Source organism: Camellia sinensis, chromosome 7, assembly GCF_055761805.1.
Source record: "Camellia sinensis isolate YWXY chromosome 7, ASM5576180v1, whole genome shotgun sequence".
NCBI classification, from domain to species: domain Eukaryota; kingdom Viridiplantae; phylum Streptophyta; class Magnoliopsida; order Ericales; family Theaceae; genus Camellia; species Camellia sinensis.
Window position 1 is genome coordinate 167,762,237 of NC_138967.1, and position 27,976 is coordinate 167,790,212.

The window sequence follows — 27,976 nt, forward strand, 5'->3', positions numbered from 1 at the left end:
CTAGGCGAGATGTTCCAGATCCTGAAGAAACACAAGTTGCGCCTCAATGCGTCCAAATGCGCATTCGGAGTTGGATCTGGCAAATTCTTGGGCTTCCTGGTGACCAACCGAGGTATAGAAGCAGACCCCTCTCAGATCAAAGCAATCCAGGAGTTGGAGAGACCAAACTCAGTCAAAGAAGTACAGCATCTCACTGGTATGGCAGCTGCGCTCAACCGGTTCATAAGCAGGTCATCAGACAGACTACGACCGTTCTTCCAAGCTTTAAAAGCCAAATTTGAGTGGGATGAAGAATGCGACCGAGCTCTGGAAAGCTTGAAGGAGTACATGTCTTCCCCACCACTACTTGTTACTCCAGTACCTGGTGAAGAACTCTTTTTGTACCTGGCAGTCTCTCAGCACGCAGTCAGCGCAGTGTTGGTTCGTGCAAAAGGAATACAACACTTGCCCATCTTTTATGTCAGTAAGACATTGTTGGGAGCCGAAACAAGGTACTTGCCCTTGGAGAAACTAGCATTAGCATTAATGATGGCATCCAGAAAATTGGCGCACTACTTTCACGCCCACACCATAGTCGTCCTCACAGCCTTTCCACTAAAAGCTCTGTTTGAAAGGGCGAACTTTAGTGGGCGAATTTTGAAGTGGGCAGTAGAGTTGGGACAATTCGACATCAAGTTCCAACCCAAGACCGCAATAAAAGCTCAATCTTTGGCAGACTTCGTCGTAGAGTTTACTCCTGGAAGTCATCATATCTGCCCAGTCGACCTAACTGACACAACCGAACTAGGGACGGAAGTTGACGCCGGAATAGCGCAACCCCTAGTAGAAGGTAGTCAATCAGGCACCAAGACAGACTATACTAAGGACAACAAGAAGGAGACAAACAAAGGCTCACCAGCAGTTCAAGCAAAAGACGAAGGGCAGACAGCCAACATGGACCTTGAAGAAAACACCATTCTTGACCTCACGACATCATCTGATCCTTCCACTTGCTGGAAACTATTCGTTGGAGAGATGTGGAAGCTCTTTGTGGATGGAGCATCCAACCGACATGGTGCAGGGCTTGGCATAGTCCTCATCTCTCCAGACGGCCTGGTCATAGAGCAAGCAATCAACCTTGGCTTCCCAGCATCCAACAATGAAGCGGAGTATGAGGCGCTTCTCGCAGGACTCAAGTCAGCACACTTCATGAAGGCAACCGAACTAATGGTATACAGTGACTCTCTGCTGGTGGTAAACCAAATTTCTGGCGAATACGAAGCAAAGGACGACAGAATGGCCAAGTACCAAGAGTTAGTCAGAACAGAGATCAAGAAGTTTGATGTAGTAAGGATAGAACAAATTGGCAGGGAGGAAAACTGCCGAGCGGACGAACTAGCAGGCCTGGCCTCAATGGCAGATACATCAATCCCTCATCCATTACTCATCGACTTCTTACCAAGACCAAGCATAGAAGACCCCGAAGCAGAAGAAGTATGTTGCGCAGAATTAGGCCCTTCTTGGATGGATCCCATCATCCTGTTCCTGAAAGACGGCATCCTACCAGAAGAGAAAAAAGAAGCCAACAAAATAAGGGCAAAGTCGCAGCGATTTTGGCTATCTCCATCTTTGGCATTATACAAGAAGTCATTCTCTGGGCCTTACCTCAAGTGTGTTCATCCCAGCAAAGTAGAAGCATTCTTGTTCGAAATACACGAAGGGGTGTGTGGAAGTCATCAAGGGGGAAGGTCGCTCGCTTACAGGGCTATTTCGCAAGGATATTGGTGGCCATATATGCAAGCAGACTGAGAGAAATATGTGAAGAAGTATGAGAAATGCCAAAAATTCGCGCACCAAATACATCAACCAGCAAGAGAACTCCTACCATTAACTAGCCCATGGCCTTTCGCAATGTGGGGCTTGGACATAGTAGGACCACTTCCAACAGCGCCCGGGGGCAGAAAATTCTTTCTCGCAGCAACAGACTACTTCACAAAGTGGGTGGAAGCAGAAGCATTGGCGTCAATCAAAGAAAAAGACGTGAAAAAGTTTGTTTGGCAGAATATTATCACTCGGTTTGGCATACCAAAAGCACTGATCTCAGACAACGGAACTCAGTTCGACGGCAGAATCTTTAGAAGCTTTTGTGAAGAGTACAAGATAGAGTTCTACAATTCTACACCGGCATATCCTCAAGCAAATGGGCAAGCTGAAGCATCAAATAAAGTCGTCTTGGATGGACTAAAGAAAAGGCTAGAGAAAGCAAAAGGCAAATGGGCAGATGAACTTCCTCACGTTTTATGGGCTTACCGCACCACACCTCGGCGATCAACAGGAGAAACACCATTCTCCTTAGCCTATGGAATGGAGGCCGTAATCCCACTAGAAGTTGGCCTCCCCACAATTCGAAGCGAAAATTTTGATCCAAACTTAAATGGAGAAGCCATAGCCTTAGAACTCGACCTTGCAGAAGAAAGAAGAGAAAGAGCACTAGTCCACATCGCCTCATACCAACGAGAATTAATAAGGAAATATAGCAAAAAGGTGCATCCAAGACAATTCAAGATTGGGGATTAGGTACTACGCAAAGTAATGGGAAACACCTTGATCCCAGGAGACGGCAAGTTAGGCCCAAATTGGGAAGGTCCTTATAAGGTGGTTGGGTTAGCAGGCAAAGGGGCATACCACCTAGAAGACAAGGATGGCAAGGCAATCCCTAGGCCATGGAATACGGCCAATCTCAAGTTATTTTACTTTTAGCTTTTCTTTTTCAAACACGTGTAATTATTTCTTCCTTCAATAAAATGAGAAATTCTTTTTACCAAAAGTTGTTCCTTGTAAAAGTTAGCTTTAGTAAAGATTAGGCGCATTGCAAGCATTTTTATTCTAAGTTAGCCGGAAAAACTAACTTAGAGGTTGGCTGGAATAAACCAACACCCTTCCTAAGCCCAGGATAAGGATCCAGGCTGCAGGACATTTTGGTTGGAATAACCAAATACTATAAGTTAGCTGGAAAAACTAACTTCGATGGTTGGCTGGAATAAACCAACTCTTGTTACTCTTCAGCCGAAGTAAGCGCAAGGCTGAAGAGTGGTTGGCTGGAATAAACCAACGCTTGTTACTCTTCAGCCGAAGTAAGTGCAAGGTTGAAGAGCGGTTGGCTGGAATAAACCAACTCTTGTTACTCTTCAACCGAAGTAAGTGCAAGGCTAAAGAGTGGTTGGCTGGAATAAACCAACGCTTGTTACTCTTCAGCCGAAGTAAGTGCAAGGCTGAAGAGTGGTTGGCTGGAATAAACCAACTCTTGTTACTCTTCAGCCGAAGTAAGTGCAAGGCTGAAGAGTGGTTGGCTGGAATAAACCAACGCTTGTTACTCTTCAGCCGAAGTAAGTGCAAGGCTGAAGAGTGGCTGGCTGGAATAAACCAACTCTTGTTACTCTTCAGCCGAAGTAAGTGCAAGGCTGAAGAGTGGTTGGCTGGAATAAACAAACACTTGTTACTCTTCAGCCATAGTAAGGGTATGGCTGAAATTGGATGGACTGGATTAAACACTTTGTACTCCTCAGCCGAAGTGATTATATCGGCTAAGAAGTGGTTGGCTGGTAAGCATAGTTTAACAAGCCAAAACCGAAATAGAAGTTGGAGTAATAAAAGACATTACAAATGCAAGCATATGAATCAGAAACCGGAATAAGAGTCAACAAAATTCCCATTTCGTTAAAGTTCAAAATAAGCACAAAGAAGGGGCCGCAGCCCGGTTACAAAGAAAAGGTAAACAAAAAAGGAGAAAAAATCAGGAAAAAAGTTCTTCAATATCAGCATCAAAAGCTGCATCACCATCAACTTGAAGACCGGTTTCTTGAGGGAGCTCATTCACAATGGGGAGAGTCACTTCGGCTGGAATCACGGTTTTACTGGGAAGATCAACTGTTAGGTCTTCCACAGTGGGCACCGACCGAACTGGCTGGTCCACATTATCGACCGGAGTATCTTCAGAAGAGGAGTCATCGGATTCTGACTCTTCCAGAAACTCTTGTTGCAGAGTATTGGCGTAGTCCGCAAGAGAGCTCGGTATAAAATAGGCTGGAGGGTTGAAAACCTCGGTCTGTGGATCGAGATCGAGCTTCTCAACGGCCGCCCTCCAGCCGCACTTGAAGAACAACTCCTTGGCAGCATCGCACTGTTTCACATAAGCTTCCTCCGCCTTCTTGTAACCCTGCTTGTAACCCTGCTTTTCGGCCCCCTCCACGCTCTTTTTTAGTTGGCTTATTTCGGTATCTTTTCTCTTTTCAAGTTTTATCAGCTCACGCAGATATTTGTCCTTCATAGCAATGGCCGCTTTCTGCCTTTCTGCCTCCGCCGAACTAACCAGATCGGCAAGACGGCCGTTCTCCGCTTGTAGCTCGGCCATTTTCTTTTCGGCTTCTTCTAGCTCGGCTGCTTTTGCTTCGGCTTCAGCCATTGCCTGCCTGGTGGCTTTTCTGAGTTCTTGGACTTTCTTGTAAGTAATGTTGTTCTTCTGTAAGGCCTGACAAAACAAAGACTTCTCTTAAGACCGAAGTAAAAGTTGGAAAATTCAAACAAGAAAAAATGGACAGAGCTACTTACCAAGATCATGGACTTCGATGTGGACCGGATTGACTTCATTTCGGTGTTTAATTGCTTTAAGTGGTGCTCCATGTCCTTGGAGAGGCACACACTTTTGGCCAGGTTGAAGGCCAATTGGTGATATTTTTCAGCCACAACCGAGTCAGTAGCTTTGATGTCTCGGTCGTTGAAGGTCAGCGGCGGAGCCCACTTCGGAGATTCAGCTCGGTCAGTTGGCTCCGGTTGGAGGGCAGGTTGAGGACTTTGGGGGATGGATTCAACCTCATCGACAAGCTGCTGTTCGGTCGATGTAGATCGGGCACGTTTGGAAGGACGAGATGAAGAAGGCTGCTGAGAGGGGAGGGCCACAACGGCAGGCTGCATTTCTAAGGATGGTTGCACTTCGGCCCTGGTTGTTGCGGTCAGAAGGGCCTTCACTCTGCTTTTCTTCGCCATCTCTTCTTCAGCTGTTAATGGGACAAGTCGTATTTCGGGCAAGTTTGGGTCCGGTTCAGGTGCTTCCTCTAGAAGGAAATCGGTCACTCGGGCCTTTCGACGACCGCTATATCGGTAGGTCGGTTCAAAGTTTAGAAGCTTGGCCCAACTCCTTTCTTTACACCGTAGTGCGGCTCGCAAAATCGCAAGGTTGGGATAGCTGTATAGGGAACGGAGGTGGGCGAAATCTGCAAAAGGAGAACTGTTAGTTCGGTTAATAGACTAAAAGAACCGAAATAGAATACATGGAAGAAGACCGAAGTCAAATTATCGGGCTCTCCCTTTTTCCAATTTATAGGTCGGCCAGGAATTTGGGCTTGAAAATCTTCAAAGTTCCCAGAGACCCAGAAAAAATCGTCGTCATTAAGGTCTTTGTTCGGTGTGTGTTTAACTATTTTCTCTCGGCGGCGGCGAATCCTAAGGTAATAAACCCACCCATCATCTTTTGAGCCGATGGAGTATTGATGGAAAATTTCGGACAGGCCAAGGTTTAGTCCGGTTTGGTGGTTCAGTGCGGCTATTCCCATTATAATGCGGTATGTATTGGTGGACAGTTGGGTGGGGCATAATCTAGTCTGCCTAAGAAATTCACAGATCAACGGTTGGACAGGAAATCGTAGTCCGGTTTCTATTATGGATTGAAGGGTAAAAGGGACGTAGCCTTCTTTTTCCCAGGGAATAACATCTTTTTTGGCCAACGTCAGATGGACATCATCAGGAATATGGTAATCTTTCCTAAATTCGGCCATGCCACCAGGGGTCTCAACTAGATACTATACTTACCCATTTGATGTATAATTTACTTATAATTTATATCGGTGCAAAAATCGTGCTCAATAGCTCGGTTGAGCGCACGCAGGAGTTCCTGGGTAACCTAAGTCTGCAAAGTAAAAAACAGAGGGGGTTAAAGCACTGATCAATGGACCGTGCTACAATTTAAAAGCAAGGTATAAGAGCCCTACTTCGGCCTCAAAAAACTGGTTCTATCTCGGTTCATCAAAAGGTTTAGTAGCTCGGTTTGAGCAGGTTGCTCGTTAGACCGGTTTATCGTCTAGGGGCAGCTTTCTGAGTTCGGTCTAAAAAACTAAGAAAGCTGGTTTAGCCCCAAGGCCTAAATAGGTTGTAGTGTGAATAAAGTTACTTCGAATAAGCCTCTAGGGGCAGCTTTCTGAGTTCGGTTTAGAAACTAAGAAAGCTGGCTTGGCCCCAAAATTCTCCTCGTATAATCCTGTTGACCAAGTCCACGCTCCTCCGTACGACGTCGCTTTATCACCTGAAAACACAAACGTGAGCTAGCCGGCGGGTGTGTGCCGGAAACCTCTCCGATGCCTAAGTCAATAAGCTTGACAAATAGACAAAGTTTTATGCTCTCAGAAAGAATTATGTTCAATTACCTCCTCTAAGGTGATGTTTGTGAGCTTTTATAAGTTTCCCGTGGCACAATCCTAGTAGGACTTTTATTCCTCCATGCAGAGTCCTCCTAGGATTCATACTCCTAAGGATAATGCTTATCCTTTTACACCCTCCCTCACTGCTTAAACCAAGTGGGATGGTTTTTACTTTGGCCGAACAACCACATGACCGAAATAAGTTTGGTTACGTAGAGCCACAGAGAAGGCCGAACTGTCCTTAGCTCGGTCTTCTCCTCCAACTCCTTATCTCGGCTTTCCCCTGTTCAACCATGGTGTGTTTAGATCAATCTTCCAAGTAGCAAGTTCTGACCGACCTAACCATAATATGTCACGACCGGACTAAATGCAAGGCCGGACTCACTTCAAACTGCCACCGGACCGGAGTTGCTTTACACATTCTTGAACCGGAGTAACCACACCTCTCCTGGGCCGGAATAACTTCACTTCTCCTGGGCCGGAGCATCTATACCTCTACTGGGCCGAAATAACACTACGGCTTCTTACCGATTCCTTCACACTTTGGGCCGCATGGCCCAACTCACAGCTCGGCCCAATTCTTTCCCAAAAATTACCCTCTCAATTGCCCCTTAATTTCATCTGCATAGCATGATTGAGATTACAAATCCTCCAACCGAGCTGAAGTTCTATAAGCCCTTCCAGCCGAGATAAAAACCCTTCAGCGTATTCAGCCGAGCTAGTTCTACAAGTTTTTTCCAGCCGAGATAAAAACCCTTCAGCGTATCCAGCCGAGCTAGTTCTACTCCGAGCTCTGCTTTATCCGGTCAAAAACGTCTCTTCAATCACGACTGTAACGCTTCCCTTTCCCTTGCCACGTGGCGGGCTCTGATAGGTTGTGAGCTGTTATCATGCCGTCTTTGTACTTCGAACTTTTTGAACAGTCCCGCCCCTCTTTGCCGCTTTTTTCTCTCTCCTCTTTCACAAAACAACCTTTCTTTTTCTTGAATCATTCACCTTCCATTCTTCATCTCCTCTCTCTGTGTTCTTGCCGTTCGTGTTCTTCCTTCACTTTTGAGAACTGATTTTGCTGCCACTTTCCCATCATCAGATCCCTCTTCTTCCACCTGGTGAGTAGACTCACTTTGCTTCCTTTATTTTGCTTTTGAATCTGTATAGTTTTGTTTTGCATGTTTTTTGCAAACATTTTCTTTCATTTTTGACGCTTCGCTTTTGTACTTTCACGAAAAAATAATAGCAGAACTTATATATGCATGAACTCCTGTAAAAAACTTGCCTTAGATCCAAAACTAGGTAGCAACCGAACTAAGATCCTGTTTGCCCCAAATAGGTAGATCACTGTAGTCAATAACCGAACTAGAACTTGAAAGTCTCAAAGAGTCACCAACGCCTGACTCACTCTAGCCGAAATAAGATCACCGAGTTTTGAACATATCAAACTAGGAACCTCGGTTTTCAACCGAACTAAGCTTTTGGGGCCAAGCCAGCTTTCTTAGTTTCTAAACCGAACTCAGAAAGCTGCCCCTAGAGGCTTATCCGAAGTAACTTTATTCACACTACAACCTATTTAGGCCTTGGGGCTAAACCAGCTTTCTTAGTTTTTTAGACCGAACTCAGAAAGCTGCCCCTAGACGATAAACCGGTCTAACGAGCAACCTGCTCAAACCGAGCTACTAAACCTTTTGATGAACCGAGATAGAACCAGTTTTTTGAGGCCGAAGTAGGGCTCTTATACCTTGCTTTTAAATTGTAGCACGGTCCATTGATCAGTGCTTTAACCCCCTCTGTTTTTTACTTTGCAGACTTAGGTTACCCAGGCACTCCTGCGTGCGCTCAACCGAGCTACTGAGCACGATTTTTGCACCGATATAAATTATAAGTAAATTATACATCAAATGGGTAAGTATAGGTATCTAGTTGAGACCCCTGGTGGCATGGCCGAATTTAGGAAAGATTACCATATTCCTGATGATGTCCATCTGACGTTGGCCAAAAAAGATGTTATTCCCTGGGAAAAAGAAGGCTACGTCCCTTTTACCCTTCAATCCATAATAGAAACCGGACTACGATTTCCTGTCCAACCGTTGATCTGTGAATTTCTTAGGCAGACTAGATTATGCCCCACCCAACTGTCCACCAATACATACCGCATTATAATGGGAATAGCCGCACTGAACCACCAAACCGGACTAAACCTTGGCCTGTCCGAAATTTTCCATCAATACTCCATCGGCTCAAAAGATGATGGGTGAGTTTATTACCTTAGGATTCGCCGCCGCCGAGAGAAGATAGTTAAACACACACCGGACAAAGACCTTAATGACGATGATTTTTTCTGGGTCTCTGGGAACTTTGAGGATTTTCAAGCCCAAATTCCTGGCCGACCTATAAATTGGAAAAAGGGAGAGCCCGGTAATTTGACTTCGGTCTTCTTCCATGTATTTTATTTCGGTTCTTTTAGTCTATTAACCGAACTAACAGTTCTCTTTTTGCAGATTTCTCCCACCTCCGTTCCCTATATAGCTATCCCAACCTTGCGATTTTGCGAGCCGCACTACGGTGTAAAGAAAGGAGTTGGGCCAAGCTTCTAAACTTTGAACTGACCTACCGATATAGCGGTCGTCGAAAGGCCCGAGTGACCGATTTCCTTCTAGAGGAAGCACCTGAACCGGACCCAAACTTGCCCGAAATACGACTTGTCCCATTAACAGCTGAAGAAGAGATGGCGAAGAAAAGCAGAGTGAGGGCCCTTCTGACCGCAACAACCAGGGCCGAAGTGCAACCATCCTTAGAAATGCAGCCTGCCGTTGTGGCCCTCCCCTCTCAGCAGCCTTCTTCATCTCGTCCTTCCAAACGTGCCCGATCTACATCGACCGAACAACAGCTTGTCGATGAGGTTGAATCCACCCCCCAAAGTCCTCAACCTGCCCTCCAACCGGAGCCAACTGACCGAGTTGAATCTCCGAAGTGGGCTCCGCCGCTGACCTTCAACGACCGAGACATCAAAGCTACTGACTCGGTTGTGGCTGAAAAAGATCACCAATTGGCCTTCAACCTGGCCAAAAGTGTGTGCCTCCCCAAGGACATGGAGCACCACTTAAAGCAATTAAACACCGAAATGAAGTCAATCCGGTCCACATCGAAGTCCATGATCTTGGTAAGTAGCTCTGTCCATTTTTTCTTGTTTGAATTTTCCAACTTTTACTTCGGTCTTAGGAGAAGTCTTTGTTTTGTCAGGCCTTACAGAAGAACAACATTACTTACAAGAAAGTCCAAGAACTCAGAAAAGTCACCAGGCAGGCAATGGCTGAAGCCGAAGCAAAAGCAGCCGAGCTAGAAGAAGCCGAAAAGAAAATGGCCGAGCTACAAGCGGAGAACGGCCGTCTTGCCGATCTGGTTAGTTCGGCGGAGGCAGAAAGGAAGAAAGCGGCCATTGCTATGAAGGACAAATATCTGCGTGAGCTGATAAAACTTGAAAAGAGAAAAGATACCGAAATAAGCCAACTAAAAAAGAGCGTGGAGGGGGCCGAAAAGCAGGGTTACAAGCAGGGTTACAAGAAGGCGGAGGAAGCTTATGTGAAACAGTGCGATGCTGCCAAGGAGTTGTTCTTCAAGTGCGGCTGGAGGGCGGCCGTTGAGAAGCTCGGTCTCGATCCACAGACCGAGGTTTTCAACCCTCCAGCCTATTTTATACCGAGCTCTCTTGCGGACTACGCCAATACTCTACAACAAGAGTTTCTGGAAGAGTCAGAATCCGATGACTCCTCTTCTGAAGATACTCCGGTCGATAATGTGGACCAGCCAGTTCGGTCGGTGCCCACTGTGGAAGACCTAACAGTTGATCTTCCCAGTGAAACCGTGATTCCAGCCGAAGTGACTCTCCCCATTGTGAATGAGCTCCCTCAAGAAACCGGTCTTCAAGTTGATGGTGATGCAGCTTTTGATGCTGATATTGAAGAACTTTTTTCCTGATTTTTTCTCCTTTTTTGTTTACCTTTTCTTTGTAACCGGGCTGCGGCCCCTTCTTTGTGCTTATTTTGAACTTTAACGAAATGGGAATTTTGTTGACTCTTATTCCGGTTTCTGATTCATATGCTTGCATTTGTAATGTCTTTTATTACTCCAACTTCTATTTCGGTTTTGGCTTGTTAAACTATGCTTACCAGCTAACCACTCCTTAGCCGATATAATCACTTCGGCTGAGGAGTACAAAGTGTTTAATCCAGTCCATCCAATTTCAGCCATACCCTTACTATGGCTGAAGAGTAACAAGTGTTTGTTTATTCCAGCCAACCACTCTTCAGCCTTGCACTTACTTCGACTGAAGAGTAACAAGAGTTGGTTTATTCCAGCCAGCCACTCTTCAGCCTTGCACTTACTTCGGCTGAAGAGTAACAAGAGTTGGTTTATTCCAGCCAACCACTCTTCAGCCTTGCACTTACTTCGGCTGAAGAGTAACAAGCGTTGGTTTATTCCAGCCAACCACTCTTCAGCCTTGCACTTACTTCGGCTGAAGAGTAACAAGAGTTGGTTTATTCCAGCCAACCACTCTTCAGCCTTGCACTTACTTCGGCTGAAGAGTAACAAGCGTTGGTTTATTCCAGCCAACCACTCTTTAGCCTTGCACTTACTTCGGCTGAAGAGTAACAAGAGTTGGTTTATTCCAGCCAGCCGCTCTTCAGCCTTGCACTTACTTCGGCTGAAGAGTAACAAGCGTTGGTTTATTCCAGCCAACCACTCTTCAGCCTTGCACTTACTTCGGCTGAAGAGTAACAAGAGTTGGTTTATTCCAGCCAACCATCGAAGTTAGTTTTTCCAGCTAACTTATAGTATTTGGTTATTCCGACCAAAATGTCCTGCAGCCTGGATCCTTATCCTGGGCTTAGGAAGGGTGTTGGTTTATTCCAGCCAACCTCTAAGTTAGTTTTTCCGGCTAACTTAGAATAAAAATGCTTGCAATGCGCCTAATCTTTACTAAAGCTAACTTTTACAAGGAACAACTTTTGCTAAAAAGAATTTCTCATTTTATTGAAGGAAGAAATAATTACATGTGTTTGAAAAAGAAAAGCTAAAAGTAAAATAACTTGAGATTGGCCGTATTCCATGGCCTAGGGATTGCCTTGCCATCCTTGTCTTCTAGGTGGTATGCCCCTTTGCCTGCTAACCCAACCACCTTATAAGGACCTTCCCAATTTGGGCCTAACTTGCCGTCTCTTGGGATCAAGGTGTTTCCCATTACTTTGCGTAGTACCCAATCCCCAATCTTGAATTGTCTTGGATGCACCTTTTTGCTGTATTTCCTTATTAATTCTCGTTGGTATGAGGCGATGTGGACTAGTGCTCTTTCTCTTCTTTCTTCTGCAAGGTCGAGTTCTAAGGCTATGGCTTCTCCATTTAAGTTTGGATCAAAATTTTCGCTTCGAATTGTGGGGAGGCCAACTTCTAGTGGGATTACGGCCTCCATTCCATAGGCTAAGGAGAATGGTGTTTCTCCTGTTGATCGCCGAGGTGTGGTGCGGTAAGCCCATAAAACGTGAGGAAGTTCATCTGCCCATTTGCCTTTTGCTTTCTCTAGCCTTTTCTTTAGTCCATCCAAGACGACTTTATTTGATGCTTCAGCTTGCCCATTTGCTTGAGGATATGCCGGTGTAGAATTGTAGAACTCTATCTTGTACTCTTCACAAAAGCTTCTAAAGATTCTGCCGTCGAACTGAGTTCCGTTGTCTGAGATCAGTGCTTTTGGTATGCCAAACCGAGTGATAATATTCTGCCAAACAAACTTTTTCACGTCTTTTTCTTTGATTGACGCCAATGCTTCTGCTTCCACCCACTTTGTGAAGTAGTCTGTTGCTGCGAGAAAGAATTTTCTGCCCCCGGGCGCTGTTGGAAGTGGTCCTACTATGTCCAAGCCCCACATTGCGAAAGGCCATGGGCTAGTTAATGGTAGGAGTTCTCTTGCTGGTTGATGTATTTGGTGCGCGAATTTTTGGCATTTCTCATACTTCTTCACATATTTCTCTGAGTCTGCTTGCATATATGGCCACCAATATCCTTGCGAAATAGCCCTGTAAGCGAGCGACCTTCCCCCTTGATGACTTCCACACACCCCTTCGTGTATTTCGAACAAGAATGCTTCTACTTTGCTGGGATGAACACACTTGAGGTAAGGCCCAGAGAATGACTTCTTGTATAATGCCAAAGATGGAGATAGCCAAAATCGCTGCGACTTTGCCCTTATTTTGTTGGCTTCTTTTTTCTCTTCTGGTAGGATGCCGTCTTTCAGGAACAGGATGATGGGATCCATCCAAGAAGGGCCTAATTCTGCGCAACATACTTCTTCTGCTTCGGGGTCTTCTATGCTTGGTCTTGGTAAGAAGTCGATGAGTAATGGATGAGGGATTGATGTATCTGCCATTGAGGCCAGGCCTGCTAGTTCGTCCGCTCGGCAGTTTTCCTCCCTGCCAATTTGTTCTATCCTTACTACATCAAACTTCTTGATCTCTGTTCTGACTAACTCTTGGTACTTGGCCATTCTGTCGTCCTTTGCTTCGTATTCGCCAGAAATTTGGTTTACCACCAGCAGAGAGTCACTGTATACCATTAGTTCGGTTGCCTTCATGAAGTGTGTTGACTTGAGTCCTGCGAGAAGCGCCTCATACTCCGCTTCATTGTTGGATGCTGGGAAGCCAAGGTTGATTGCTTGCTCTATGACCAGGCCGTCTGGAGAGATGAGGACTATGCCAAGCCCTGCACCATGTCGGTTGGATGCTCCATCCACAAAGAGCTTCCACATCTCTCCAACGAATAGTTTCCAGCAAGTGGAAGGATCAGATGATGTCGTGAGGTCAAGAATGGTGTTTTCTTCAAGGTCCATGTTGGCTGTCTGCCCTTCGTCTTTTGCTTGAACTGCTGGTGAGCCTTTGTTTGTCTCCTTCTTGTTGTCCTTAGTATAGTCTGTCTTGGTGCCTGATTGACTACCTTCTACTAGGGGTTGCGCTATTCCGGCGTCAACTTCCGTCCCTAGTTCGGTTGTGTCAGTTAGGTCGACTGGGCAGATATGATGACTTCCAGGAGTAAACTCTGCGACGAAGTCTGCCAAAGATTGGGCTTTTATTGCGGTCTTGGGTTGGAACTTGATGTCGAATTGTCCCAACTCTACTGCCCACTTCAAAATTCGCCCACTAAAGTTCGCCCTTTCAAACAGAGCTTTTAGTGGAAAGGCTGTGAGGACGACTATGGTGTGGGCGTGAAAGTAGTGCGCCAATTTTCTGGATGCCATCATTAATGCTAATGCTAGTTTCTCCAAGGGCAAGTACCTTGTTTCGGCTCCCAACAATGTCTTACTGACATAAAAGATGGGCAAGTGTTGTATTCCTTCTGCACGAACCAACACTGCGCTGACTGCGTGCTGAGAGACTGCCAGGTACAAAAAGAGTTCTTCACCAGGTACTGGAGTAACAAGTAGTGGTGGGGAAGACATGTACTCCTTCAAGCTTTCCAGAGCTCGGTCGCATTCTTCATCCCACTCAAATTTGGCTTTTAAAGCTTGGAAGAACGGTCGTAGTCTGTCTGATGACCTGCTTATGAACCGGTTGAGCGCAGCTGCCATACCAGTGAGATGCTGTACTTCTTTGACTGAGTTTGGTCTCTCCAACTCCTGGATTGCTTTGATCTGAGAGGGGTCTGCTTCTATACCTCGGTTGGTCACCAGGAAGCCCAAGAATTTGCCAGATCCAACTCCGAATGCGCATTTGGACGCATTGAGGCGCAACTTGTGTTTCTTCAGGATCTGGAACATCTCGCCTAGATCTTTAAGATGGTCATTCTCATCCTTGCTTTTGACCACATTGTCGTCGATGTAAGCCTCCATTGTTCTGCTTAACAATGGTTCAAACATCTTGGTGACCATCCTTTGGAATGTCGCCCCTGCGTTCTTTAGGCCAAAGGGCATGACCTTGTAGCAATATAACCCCCTTGGTGTTGTGAAGGATGTGACCTCCTGGTCTGGTTCATGCATGGCAATCTGGTGGTAGCCTCTGTATGCATCCAGAAAGCTAAGTCGGTTATGCCCTGCCGTTAGGTCCACCAGTTGATCTATCCTTGGTAGAGGAAAGCTATCTTTTGGGCACGCCTTGTTGACTGTTTTGTAGTCGACGCAGACACGCCATTTACCATTCTTTTTTGGCACTACAACTGTGTTGGAGATCCATCTTGGGTAGTGCACTTCTCTTATTGCTCCTGCCTCCAGCAGGTTGCCTACCTCTTCTGCCACTATTTCGGCGTGGTGGAGTGCCGATCTGCGTGTGCGTTGGATGACTGGTCTGGCGGATGGGTGGACATTGAGTTGGTGACTGATGAAGTTTGGGTCAATACCTGGCATGTCGTAGGGTGTCCAGGCAAACACTTCGATATTAGAGGTCAAGAATTCCAAGACCTCTAATCTCTCAGTGCTGGACAACGATGAGCCAAGCAAGAAGAACTTATCCGGGTTCTTCTCATCTATTTTTACCTCCACCAAGTCCTCCACCGCTTTCTGATCAGCCTCTTTGCCGACGTCCGCGAATAGTTCATTACTTTCTGGTTCTTCCACCGAATGAACGTATCCTTTGGCAGCTCGGCTTCCATTCGCTGTGGCGAAGCATTGTTTTGACATGATCTGATCGCCATAGACTTCTTCAATTATGCCGGTGTCGTTGGGGAACCGCATTACCTGATGGTAAGATGACGCCACCGAACGCATGGCATGCAGCCATGTTCTGCCCAGGATGATGTTGTATGTGGAGGAGACCTTCAATACCCAGAACTCCACTTGTTTTGTTACACTCCCTGCTCTGACTGGAAGGATTATTTTGCCGACAGGCCACTCTGGCATGGAGTTGAATCCAATCAGGGGAGAAACTGCAGGCGCCAAGTCTTTGTCTTGCAGCTTCAGTTGCTTGAATGTGTCGTAGTACATGATCTCACATGAACTACCCTGGTCAATCAGAATCCGCTTGACGTCAAAATCCTTGACTCGGAGAGTGACGACCAGCGCATCATTGTGAGGACAGTATATTCGATCCAAGTCCTTATCCGAAAAGGACATGACATTTGTTGCCTCTGTCTTCCCCTTCTTGGTGGCAGGTTGGGTACTTAATACTTCCCTAAAGTGCTCTGCCTTCTTGATTGATCCCCTGAGCTCGCATACACGCTCAGGTTCAAAGACTCCATGTATTACATTGATGATGCCTTGTGGTGGGGCGTCGATTGGCACTCTGTTGGGATGGTTATTATGATCTTGGGGGGCCGGTTGCGTCCCGCCTTCAATGTATTTGTCCAAGTGGCCTGCTGCCACCAATTCTTCCAAGTGCTGTCTCAGTGGCGTGCAATTCTCAGTTCGATGCCCCTTTTCTTTGTGGAAGGTGCACCGTGATCTGTCGTCGTAATTTTTCTGAGCTTCCCCTAGCTTGGCTGGCCACTTGACAAAAGGCTCATCTTTTATTTCGCTCAGAATCCGATATATTGGTTTTTTGAACACCGTTGTTATGGCAGTGCGGATTCTCAACCATCTTTTGTCTGGGTCTTCTCCGTTATCTCGTCTGCCACGCCCGTTTTTATTCTACCGATCTACTGTATTGACCTTTGCTGAGGTCTTCTTTTCTGGTACTGCGGTTGCACTAGATTTTGCTTTGGCACGTGCGCCATCCTCTTCTACCCTGATGTGCTGATGCACTCTCTCCATCAGGGCTTCCATGGTAAGGGGTGGCGTCATGGTGATCGAGTCCCTTAGTCTGTTTCCGACTGGAAGGCCTCTTTTATACTGCGCAATGGCTAGATTGGTGGGGCAGTCTCCAATCTGGTTGAATGTCTCCCAGTAGCGACTGTTGTAAGATCTGAGGGTCTCTTTTTCACCTATGTCGATGGAGAGTAACTGGTCTATCTCCACCGGTGTTTTAGTGTTTGTTCGAAACCTCGTTACGAACGCTTCTGCCAATTGGGCCCAGGAGGCTATGCTGCCCTCTGGGAGCTTTTCGAACCAAGTCAAGCCTAGGTCGCCAAGACTTGACGGGAAGAGTATGCACATTAAGGCCTCGTTTCGCCTGTATACAGCCATGACTTGGCGAAAGTGGCTCAGGTGTGAATACGGGTCCGTCTTCCCTTCATATGTAGTGAATTTCGGCTGAAGGAAGCCTGATGGTAGGGGCGCATTTTCGATTGCTGGAACAAACGGCGAAGTCTGTAGTCTTGCCAATGCCTTGTCTGTTGGTTCGTAGGCCGGTCGCGGTATTGGCATTCCAACCTCGACGCTTCCATGCGTCCGAGGAGCCAACCGTTGTAAGGCCGAAACTCGGTGTGGATCCCTTGCCCTGGCATCCTCATTGCATCGTGCTTTTTCTTCGAGCACGGTTCGTAAGTCGGATGACCTGGGCAGCTCTGTTTGTCTAGATCTGGTTTGGTGTGAATGTGAAATCCAATACGTGCTTCCTTCAGTGTATGATCTTTCGGATCTCGTCCTCTCAGACCTGGAGTGACGAGTCCTGAAAGATAAGGAATGAGTGTCGCCTGTCTTGAGGCTTCTGCTCTCTCCTTGGGAGGGTGTAGTATTCCTACTACGATTCTCTGAGTGGCGAGGGGGCGTCTTGTGCTTGCGCCCTTCTCCTGTCGCCACATCTTTAGTCTTCATCTGGCGTTTTAATGCTTCCATGTCCGCCGCCATCTTCCGAATTAGTTCATCTTGTTCCTTCACGCAATCTTCCAGGGCTTGAGGATCAATCCTCCTCCTTTGCCTGTCAGGACTTTGAGAGTGACGAGGGCTGCTATTCCGCCTTCCCCTGCCACTCCTCCTGGAGTTATGTTGTTGGGGCTCCAGATCTGCCATAGGAGGGACAGAGGGTAATCCTTCTCGCCTTGCGCCCCCGTCTGGAGTTAGCCCGTCGACAGCGGACTGCGGTAGTTCCTCAATGTGTGCCATTGATTTGAGAAAAAGGAGAAGCTTAGTCAAGAGGTTTTTGTTCTTGTCTGTTCTTCCCACAGACGGCGCCAATTGTACGGGGAGGAAATAATTCTCCTCGTATAATCCTGTTGACCAAGTCCACGCTCCTCCGTACGACGTCGTTTTATCACCTGAAAACACAAACGTGAGCTAGCCGGCGGGTGTGTGCCGGAAACCTCTCCGATGCCTAAGTCAGTAAGCTTGACAAATAGACAAAATTTTATGCTCTCAGAAAGAATTATGTTCAATTACCTCCTCTAAGGTGATGTTTGTGAGCTTTTATAAGTTTCCCGTGGCACAATCCTAGTAGGACTTTTATTCCTCCATGCAGAGTCCTCCTAGTAATCATACTCCTAAGGATAATGCTTATCCTTTTACACCCTCCCCCACTGCTTAAACCAAGTGGGATGGTTTTTACTTTGGCCGAACAACCACATGACCGAAATAAGTTTGGTTACGTAGAGCCACAGAGAAGGCCGAACTGTCCTTTGCTCGGTCTTCTCCTCCAACTCCTTATCTCGGCTTTCCCCTGTTCAACCATGGTGTGTTTAGATCAATCTTCCAAGTAGCAAGTTCTGACCAACCTAACCATAATATATCACGACCGGACTAAATGCAAGGCCGGACTCACTTCAAACTGCCACCGGACCGGAGTTGCTTTACACATTCTTGAACCGGAGTAACCACACCTCTCCTGGGCCGGAATAACTTCACTTCTCCTGGGCCGGAGCATCTATACCTCTACTGGGCCGAAATAATACTACGGCTTCTTACCAATTCCTTCACACTTTGGGCCGCATGGCCCAACTCACAGCTCGAACAAATAATAGCATTCACATTGTTAGTGTATAATTGTTATGTTAGTGTATAATTGTTAATAGCTTAATTATTACTAACTTTAGCACTTTATTCTTTATGTTTATGCTTTCGGTGTGCATCAGCATCCAATGCACCATAATTCTCTCTATAAAGAGAGTGTAGCATTCTCTTTGTAATACACACATTTATTGACAGACAAACAATACATTGTCTCTCTCTCTCTCTCTCTCTATCCTCTCTCACTTTCTCAAACTATTATTTCATGGTATCAGAGCCCAGTAATACAATTCTGGCATTCTTCAATTTTGGTGTCTAGTCTCGTACACAGTGGAACTACACCAAACAGTTCGGAATCTCCTTACGATTCCAACGGCACCAAGCCCGTCACCAGAAACTCTCTCACGCGCTCTCACGCGCCGCCTCTTTGCTCGGCGCTTCTCTGCTTCCATTGCCACGCTCACACACGCCTTCACGCGCCTTCCACTCTGCCCTTTCGTGCGCCGAGCTTGCTACCGTGCACCCGCGTGCGCCATTCGTCTACCGAGAGCCGCGCGTACGCCGTTTCGCTATTGTGCACCCGCGTGCGCCGTTCCGCTATTGTACACCCGCGTGCGCCATTCTGCTACTATACGCCGCACGCCCTCTCTGCTAACGTGCGCCGCTGACATCATTTTCCATCCTGCTGACATCATCTCTACACAGCCCACCTTTCCTAGCTATTTTCGGCCTTCCGGACTCACTGGTACACTCTGTTTTACCTAATTTTGCTCCTACAGGTCTATTCCTATCAATTTAGCCCTACTCAACTATTGCTATGGATCGTCATGATGCCTCCCATCCCATTTCCGTTATTTTGAATGGTTCCAACTATGTTCTATGGGCCCAAGCCATGTCTTCCTTCCTCAAAGGAAAGAAGCTCTGGCGAATTATCACCAGGGACATAACCCAACCGATGAAAGACACTACTGAAACCACTGTTTCTCCTGCTACTCCTACATATGAAGATCGTCTTGAGGAATGGGACAGTAAGAATTACCAAATCATTACCTGATTTCGAAATACTTCTGTTACGTCTATCAGTCTTCAGTTTGGTCGCTTTCAGCTTGACTCTGTAACAACTCCTGCAAAAGACATCTGGGATTTTTTGAAAGAACGATACCAGACTACTGGTCTTGCCCATCAATATCAACTTCAGAACCAACTTCACCGCATGCGCCAAGAATCCACTCAGTCCATTAATGACTTCCTTTCTCAAATGTACTCTGTTTGGGATCAGCTTGCTCTTTCAGAACCAACTTGGCATAACAACGAAGATGCTGTTTTATTTACTATCTATCGCAACCAGTAAAGGTTGGTGCATTTTCTCATGACTCTTACTTCCTCCTTTGAGTCCGTACGTGCCTCTCTGCTTCATCGCCATCCATTGCCCACTCTTGAACAAGCAATTTCTAAGTTGCTATCAGAGGAGACTCGTCTCGGTACTCTTCAAACTCATCATGTGGACTCTGTTCTTGCCACTCCTCCGTTCCGGCCATCATTTACCCAGCGGACCACTACTTGCCTCTATTGTCAGAATCGGGGCCTTCCTTCAACCCATCTCCTGGTCAATTGCCCCGTCAGATCCTGCCGCTACTGCAACAAACTTAGTCTTGGTCATCTGTAACAGGATTGTTTTCGCAATCCATCCCGATCATCCTCCAATAGCCACTCCTCTCGCAGTGGATCTTCCCGGGGAAGCTTTCATTGTTCCGGGAATCAGTCTCATCACACTGCTACTGCTGCTTCCGGGAATCAGTCTCATCACACTGCTGCTGCTGCTTCCGGGAATCAGTCTCATCACACTGATACTGCCGCCTCTGTGGGGTTCTCTGAGTCACCTGCTCCGTCTACCCTTCGCTTTTCTCCGACGGATGTAGAGGCCATGCTCAAACAACTTCTCTCCCCATCTGGTACACCTCCTCCTACTGCTTTGTCTGTAATCCCAGGTAACTCTTCTTGGTATTTTGACTCTGCCTGTTGTAATCATATGACCTCCAGTTCTACTATCTTTTCTTCCTTATCTTCATCTCCTCATATTCCCTCAATACATACTGCTGATGGTTCCCTCATGTCTGTCCGTCATGTTGGTACTGTTTCCACCTCTTCTTTATCTATACCTCAAGTTTATCATATCCCTGCTCTTACCTTAAACCTTATTTCCATTGGTCAATTATGTGAACTTGGTCTAACTGTCACATTTTCTGCTACTGATTGTTTGGTACAGGACCCTCAGACGGGGCAGACTATTGGGATCGGCCGTAAGCATGGACGTCTCTATGAACTCATTCACCTTCATGTTCCTGCCTCTCCTCAGATCGCTGCTCCTACATCTACTTCCTCATTATTTCCCTTTCATCTTTGGCATTGTCGCTTAGGGCATATTTCTGTTAATCGCTTAAAGTCTTTGGTTTCTAGTGGACAGTTGGGTCATGTAATTCCCGATAATTTCGATTGTATACCCTGTCAACTTGCCAAACAACCTGCTTTATCATTTAATAAAAGTACTTCTGTTTCCCTTGCACCTTTTGATCTTATACATTCGGATATTTAGGGGCCCTCTCCTACTACTACTATGGGGAGATCCCGCTATTTTGTTGTTTTTATTGATGATTTTTCCCGGTTTACTTGGCTTTTTCTCATGAAAAAATAGGTCTGAACTTAAACACATTTATTATAGATTTGCCCAAATGGTCCACGCCCAATTCTCCAAAGCCATCAAAATTTTTCGCTCTGACAATGCTATGGAATATCGGGATTCAGATTTCCTTTCCTTTCTTCAGCATCATGGTACACTGCCTCATCGTTCTTGTGCTGGCACGTCCCAGCAAAATGGCCGCGCTGAACGGAAACATAGGCATATTCTTGACACTACTCGCGCTCTCCTTCTCTCTTCTTCCTGCCCTGAAAACTTTTGGGGGGAAGCTGCCCTCATTGCTGTTTACACTATCAACTGTGCTCCTACCCCTGTCATCCATAATCAAACTCCCTTTGAACGTCTGCATGGCACTCCCCCTCCTTACGCCAATCTCCGGGTTTTTGGCTCTACCTGCTTTGTTCTACTTCAATCCCATGAAGACACTAAGCTTGAACCTCGTTCTCGTCTTTGTTGCTTTCTTGGGTATGGAATTGAACATAAAGGCTTTCGCTGTTGGGATCCTCTCTCTAAACGTCTTCGTATCTCCCGCCATGTTGTTTTCTGGGAGCACCAAATGTTTTCCTCGTTATCCTCCTTTCACTTACCCGCACTTTCCACTACTGTACTGTTTACTAATCCTTCCATAGATCTTTTCTCTGCTGATTTTGATACAGGTTCCTCCTTCATCGAGACGCCCTTGCTCACTCCTGATCCTGTCTAGCCTGCTCTCCCTGAAGGTCTACCTCTTATTGCCACACCTCCTTCTCCACCAGTTCTTCCTCCCACCGATCCTCCTACGGGTCGACCACGCCGGGTAACTCAACCTCCTATCCATCTTCGTGATTATATTGTTGGATCTGCTGCCTTCTCTACTTATGAACCTACCTCCTATCGTGAGGCTTGTACTAATCCTCTTTGGCAGCAAGCTATGACTGATGAACTCCAAGCCTTGGACAAAGCTCATACTTGGGATCTTGTTGATCTTCCTCCTGGCAAGACTGCGATTGGCTGCAAATGGGTTTACAAAATCAAAACACATTCTGATGGCTCTATTGAACGCTACAAAGCTCATCTTGTTGCCAAGGGTTTCAACCAGGAATATGGTATTGATTATGAGGAGACATTCTCTCCTGTTGCTCGACTTACCTCTGTTCGCAGTTTACTTGCTGTTGCTACTGCTCGCCATTGGGGCCTCTTTCAGATGGATGTCAAAAATGCTTTCCTCAATGGTCATCTTCTTGAGGAGGTCTACATGCAACCTCCACCTGGGTCCACTTTTCAACCTTATCAGGTTTGCAAACTACAGCGTGCTCTCTATGGCCTCAAGCAAGCGCCTCGTGCTTCGTTTGCTACGTTCAGTTCTACCATTCATGACTTCGGGTTCACCTCTAGCTCCTATGACTCTGCTCTTTTTATACGGACTACTTCTCATGGTACCACTCTTCTTCTTCTGTATGTGGATGATATGATTATCACTGGTAATGATGAAGCTGGTATTCTCCACCTCAAACAGTTTCTCCACCGAAAATTTGAGATGAAGGACCTTGGTACTCTTAACTACTTCTTAGGCCTTGAAGTCTCTCATGATTCTACTGGTTCCTATTTGTCCCAGGCCAAATATGCATCCAATCTTCTGGCTCGTGCTGGTCTTACTGATTGCAAAACTACCTCTACTCCAGTTGATCCTCAGATTCGTCTCACTTCTCTCGATGGGACTCTTCTCTCTGATGCTACTCTTTATCGCCAGCTCATCGGCAGTCTTGTCTATCTCACAGTAACTTGTCCTGACATTGCCTATGCTGTTCACATTGTCAGTCAGTACATGTCGGCTCCTCGCACTCCCCACTATACTGCTCTACTCCGCATCCTTCGCTACCTTAAAGGCACTCTGTTCCATGGCCTTCACTTCTCTACTTCCTCTTCTCTTGAACTGCGTGCCTTTTCCGATGCTGATTGGGCTGGGAATCCTACGGATCGACGCTCCACCATGGGATTCTGCTTTTTCTTAGGGGATTCTCTTCTTGCTTGGCGTAGCAAAAAACAATCCCTCACTGCCCACTCTAGCACCGAAGCTGAATACCGAGCTCTTGCTGATACTACTCAGGAACTTCTCTGGCTTCGCTGGCTCCTTGCTGATATGGGTGTTTCTTCTTCTGATCCTACCCCTCTCTATTGTGACAATCAGAGTGCCGTTCAGATTGCTCACAATGATGTTTTTTATGATCGCACCAAACATATTGAGATTGATTGTCATTTCATTCGCCAGCATGTTACTTGTGGTACTGTTCATCTTCTCCCTATTGCTTCAGTCGATCAACCCGCTGATATCTTCACTAAGGCTCATCCTCCTGGCCGCTTCAATGATCTTGTTTCCAAACTCAACTTGGTTGATGCTTTCCTTCCTTGAGTTTGCGGGGGGATGTTAGTGTATAATTGTTCATAGCTTTAATTATTACTAACTTTAGCACTTTATTCTTTATGTTTATGCTTTCGGTGTGCATCAGCATCCAATGCACCATAATTCTCTCTATAAAGAGAGTGCAGCATTCTCTTTGTAATACACACATTTATTGACAGACAAACAATACATTGTCTCTCTCTCTCTCTCTATCCTCTCTCACTTTCTCAAACTATTATTTCACACATAATATACATTCACAAGTACAATTATACAATAAAATACATTAGAAAACTGGGAACACTTCTTGCTTTGTAAGTGATTCAATAATAACAACTATTGGCATTAAATCACAACTATACAACAGAGTACATCAGAAATCTAGGGAACATTTACTGTTTTCTTTGTAAGTGAAGCAACTTCCTCAAAAAGACAAGGGAATAGTAGTAGTAGACGTAGAAAAAAAAAAAAAAAAAGCAGAGCTTATCAAATGCGTGTGAATGTCAGCACTAAAGGTAGATTAAAAAATTCTCAACTTTAAATGTGTCTCAAAGAAATGAAACACTAATGCACAGTAGTGTAAAGTTTAGAGTTCAGATTGTAAACTACCTGGAACCAATTGGGGTTCTCTGGACTTTGCTGAGCAGCAAGAACTTCAACAAACCCTTCATTCTTGTAGCCACCCAAGTTGCTTGCGTATGCCCGAGAGAGGTGGCGATTGAGTGATGCAGAATTAAATTGTGTCAGAACATAGATCTTCGATATGTTGCTGTTCAAGCAATTGCTGACCGGAATGTCGATCAGGCGATAATTTGCTCCCAATGGAACAGCTGGTTTTGCTCTCTTCTTTGTAAGAGGGTAAAGTCGAGTCCCAGCTCCACCTCCAAGTATAATTCCCAGAACACTCTGTAAAGAATTACGAACAACACTAACCTAGTCATTCCTTTCTTGATATGAACTCAATCTAAGTATCAAAAGTTTTTATATGCTCCTAAGCATAAAATGCCAGCGCATAAGTTCAAAAGAAAAGTAACAAAATTCACATTTTCCGTCCTTTACAAAGACATCAGGAACCCCATTGCCATGGATCTTCTGATACACATATTTCAGCTCATTTGACGTAAGCATCGGGAAATATAATCCTTTGCATCATAATGATCGACCATTGAATGATTTAAGGTCTATAGAGAGTAGGAACCCCCTTTGATAACTTCCTATTGAGGTCCCCTTTTATTGTCCAGTCCAGCACACATGCCAAAATAAATGCACAAATCCCAGCAACAAATATATTCAGCAAAAAATGAAAACCAATAGCAAATTACGTAAATTCATTTTGTAAGAGCTGTACGTTAGCAGAGAAAAGTGAGTCAATAGATGGCCTCATGCAAGTTTCTCAATTGATTTCCTTCATCCTGTTACACTCAAGAAAAGAAAGACTTCTAACGGCAATAAATGCATTCAGTAACCAATGAAAACCATAAACAAATTATGTAAACAGTTCTTCTAGGAACACATAAATGATCACAAAACCAGACACCACCCTCTCACATACATAGACCTCAAATTTCATCCCGTGTGAGAGGGTGGTGTCCGCTTTGATTTATGTGTTCCTAGACTTTTTCTTATGTAAATTGCTTTCATAAGATCCAAAGAGTAAATTTTTTCTCCCATGACCTGTAAGCAATGAAACGGAACATGAGAAAAGAACAAAACGTTCCTATATAGTTTTTATTATGCCTTCGCAGCAAGCAAACAGAGCACAAATGCAATGAATGGCAAACAGAACATCAAAAGCATCAAGCAAAGCACCGAAGCTGACAATTTCTCCACATATATAGGACTTGTTCTAATCTAATCACAGTGAGATGCTAGAAGCCTCTTCACTAGTAATGAATCAATAAACAAAAATGTAACTTGTTAAGAGAGAGAAAGAGAGCAGATCCTAGATCTAAAACTAAGTGTATCATTCACAATTTCAGCAACAGTTTTAGCTCCGTCTACAATTATTCTACCTGGATTTGGGGGAATTGAATCCTCATTTCAATTTTGCTCCATACAGAAAAAGGAAATTCATCATAAACTCCATTATACATTCGTATATACAATTTTCTATTCTATTATATAAATCGTACACTTCATTTGGTGTGAATGTTGCCATTTAAGGGGGAAAAAAATCTCACATCCACTAGTAACAAATAGAACAATTTTCTCATTCATCAAACTCATCTCAATCATCAAATTATTCAAAAAAATTTACGCTCCTCTTATTTGGGCAAAAAATATTTTCTATTTGGTACAATGAAAAATAGAAAGTCAAACGAAAAACAAATCTATTTGGATAGAAAATATTTTTTAATTTTAAAAGCAAAAAAAAAAAAATCCGAACTAAAATCTTCCTAATGTCACCACATTATCACCATCACTCTCGCCTACACCACTACACCACCACCACCATGGCCACAGCCACAGCCACCTTCACCCCCACCACCACCAAACATAGCAAAATTATTTCTAAAAAACAAAATCCATCAAAAAAAATGTTTTCAATGTTTTCCATTCAAACAAACACCAAACACAAAATTATTTTTTTTAAAAAAAATTCCATCAAAAAAATGTTTTTTATTATTAAAAAATATTTTCCGCCCAAACAAATAAGTACTTGAAAAGGCATAGCGATTGAATTTACGGTAATACTTGTATATATATATATATATAATATATCAAATTGTAAAGTTGTTTGTGAGTGCGAATATAGTAATCCTATACACATGCATATTATATATAAGTACATACGTATATTGAAAGCATTTACGAGACAATTACAGGAGAGAAAACAAAAGCGAAAGAACTGACTCTGTTAGCATCAGGATCGAGACATGTCTGCGAATTCTTCGAATCAGAAACGGCCTTGGGAGAGACTACGACGAAGGGAGTCTTCCTATCGCCGGAACAGACCTCGAAACGGCGTCGTGGAGAAGCCAATTTCGACGAGATCTTGTCGCCGGAGAGACGAGACGATGCAAATGACAGCCTCCAAGACGACGCCGTCACACGGTGATCGTCGGTGGTTCTCTCGCCGGTGAGCGTATCAATGCTGCTACGAGGCACCTTCAATGCTCCGATTGCTGCCATTGTTCGCCACCACCGCTTCACCTTCTTAGAGATAGAGAGAGAGTGAGTGATCAAGTGTTGGAGTAATATGCATGTAGAAAGATATTGTTTGCCGCTGGATTGGCATAGAATTACGGAGCCAACCTTGAGTGGGCTACCTCTTCCAATAGAAAAATAAGGGATTGTTTGGGATGTATTTTATGATTTTTTAAATTAAAAAGTTGAGGGAAAAAATATGATTGTTTGAGTTAATTTTTTGACTTTTTATGAAAAACTGTGTATTAAAAAATTGTAGAAATTAGTGTATAAGGAAAAATTAGAATCGAGAATTGTGTAGCCGTAATTTTTGATTTTGGTGAATAGTGATAATTTTTTAACTTTTTAAGTAACTCACTTTTTGACTTTTTGGACACATGCCAAACTTAACCTAAGTATACAAATATACTTTTTAAACTTATTTTATAGACATTAAGAAAATAATTAATTGATAATTAAATCAAAAGTAAGCTTGAAATGGACGTTTGGAACTATTTGGATCGCCTTTTCGATATAAGATTTCATTCAGTCCTGACGGTTTAACGTTTTTCACAGAAAATTTCATATTGGCTACATTACATTTATGCTTCCTATTTTTTGCAGTTTGGAACTCTGGAAGGAATGCAATAACAGGAAATTCGAAAACAAAATATCTTAACCCGCTTTTATTATTCAACAAATTATGGACTAGTTGAAAGACTGTTCTTAGCTTATTGACATCAAATCATCTGAAATGTTTAATTATCAATCAATTGTTTTTTTATACATCACTGAATCTAAAAGGAAATCTAATTTTTAGATCTGAATAACAATGTTCTTCTTAATATATCATTCTTATTTTGATTTTTAATGAGAAAATAGAGAAATATAGAGAGGAATGATAAAGAGTGATTAGTGAAGTCCATTTTATATCATTAAGAATGAATTAGTGATGTTTAATTAAAACTCTGAATCATTTTTCAGCAAACCTTAGGGAGAGTCACGTGTGGTGGAGGGCATTTTGGGGGTTAAAAGTGTAATTTTATTTTGTAAAGTTGTTGATAATTTCACGAGTGTAATTGATACGTTCACAGGTGAATCGTGATAGATTTTGTGATACACCATTCCTTTTTCTAATTTTAATTTTTAAAATTTTAATTTTTTTTTTAATTTTATTCTATATTAATTTTATTTATTTATTTTCAACAACATTAAAATTAACGAAAACGCTACAGTTCTCAAATATTTTATTAAAAATTTGATCAAACACTTATTTTGGTATCCTTAATATTCCTCTAAAATTAATAGTAAAATTATTATATATGTGACTTACAATCTATCAACTTTAAATTTATATATTGTATGTGTGATTCACAATTTATCAATTTTAAATTTATATCGTCCATCCAAAAAAAAAATATCAAAAATATTTACACTTATGAATCAAAATCATTCTATGATAAACTTTTATGATGCCCCTTCAATGCCAACCTTCCCATCAAGTTTCAAGAATTTTTTTTTTCTTCTCCTTCTTATTT

At 44.2% G+C, this 27,976-nt stretch overlaps 1 protein-coding gene across 1 annotated transcript in view; it reads right to left on the bottom strand.

Moving 5' to 3' along the window:
* LOC114312362 (glucose-1-phosphate adenylyltransferase small subunit, chloroplastic/amyloplastic) overlaps window positions 1-26,582 on the bottom strand; it is a 34,958-nt gene extending 8,376 nt beyond the window's left edge. Inside the window, exons 1-2 of the mRNA XM_082879742.1 lie at window positions 26,166-26,582; window positions 23,922-24,218 (exon numbers count right to left, since the gene is read on the bottom strand). Coding sequence (XP_082735868.1) covers window positions 23,922-24,218; window positions 26,166-26,444 — 576 coding nt within the window. The 5' untranslated portion in view covers window positions 26,445-26,582. The remainder of the gene's footprint in view (window positions 1-23,921; window positions 24,219-26,165) is intronic.
* Between the last annotated feature and the right edge of the window lie 1,394 nt (window positions 26,583-27,976).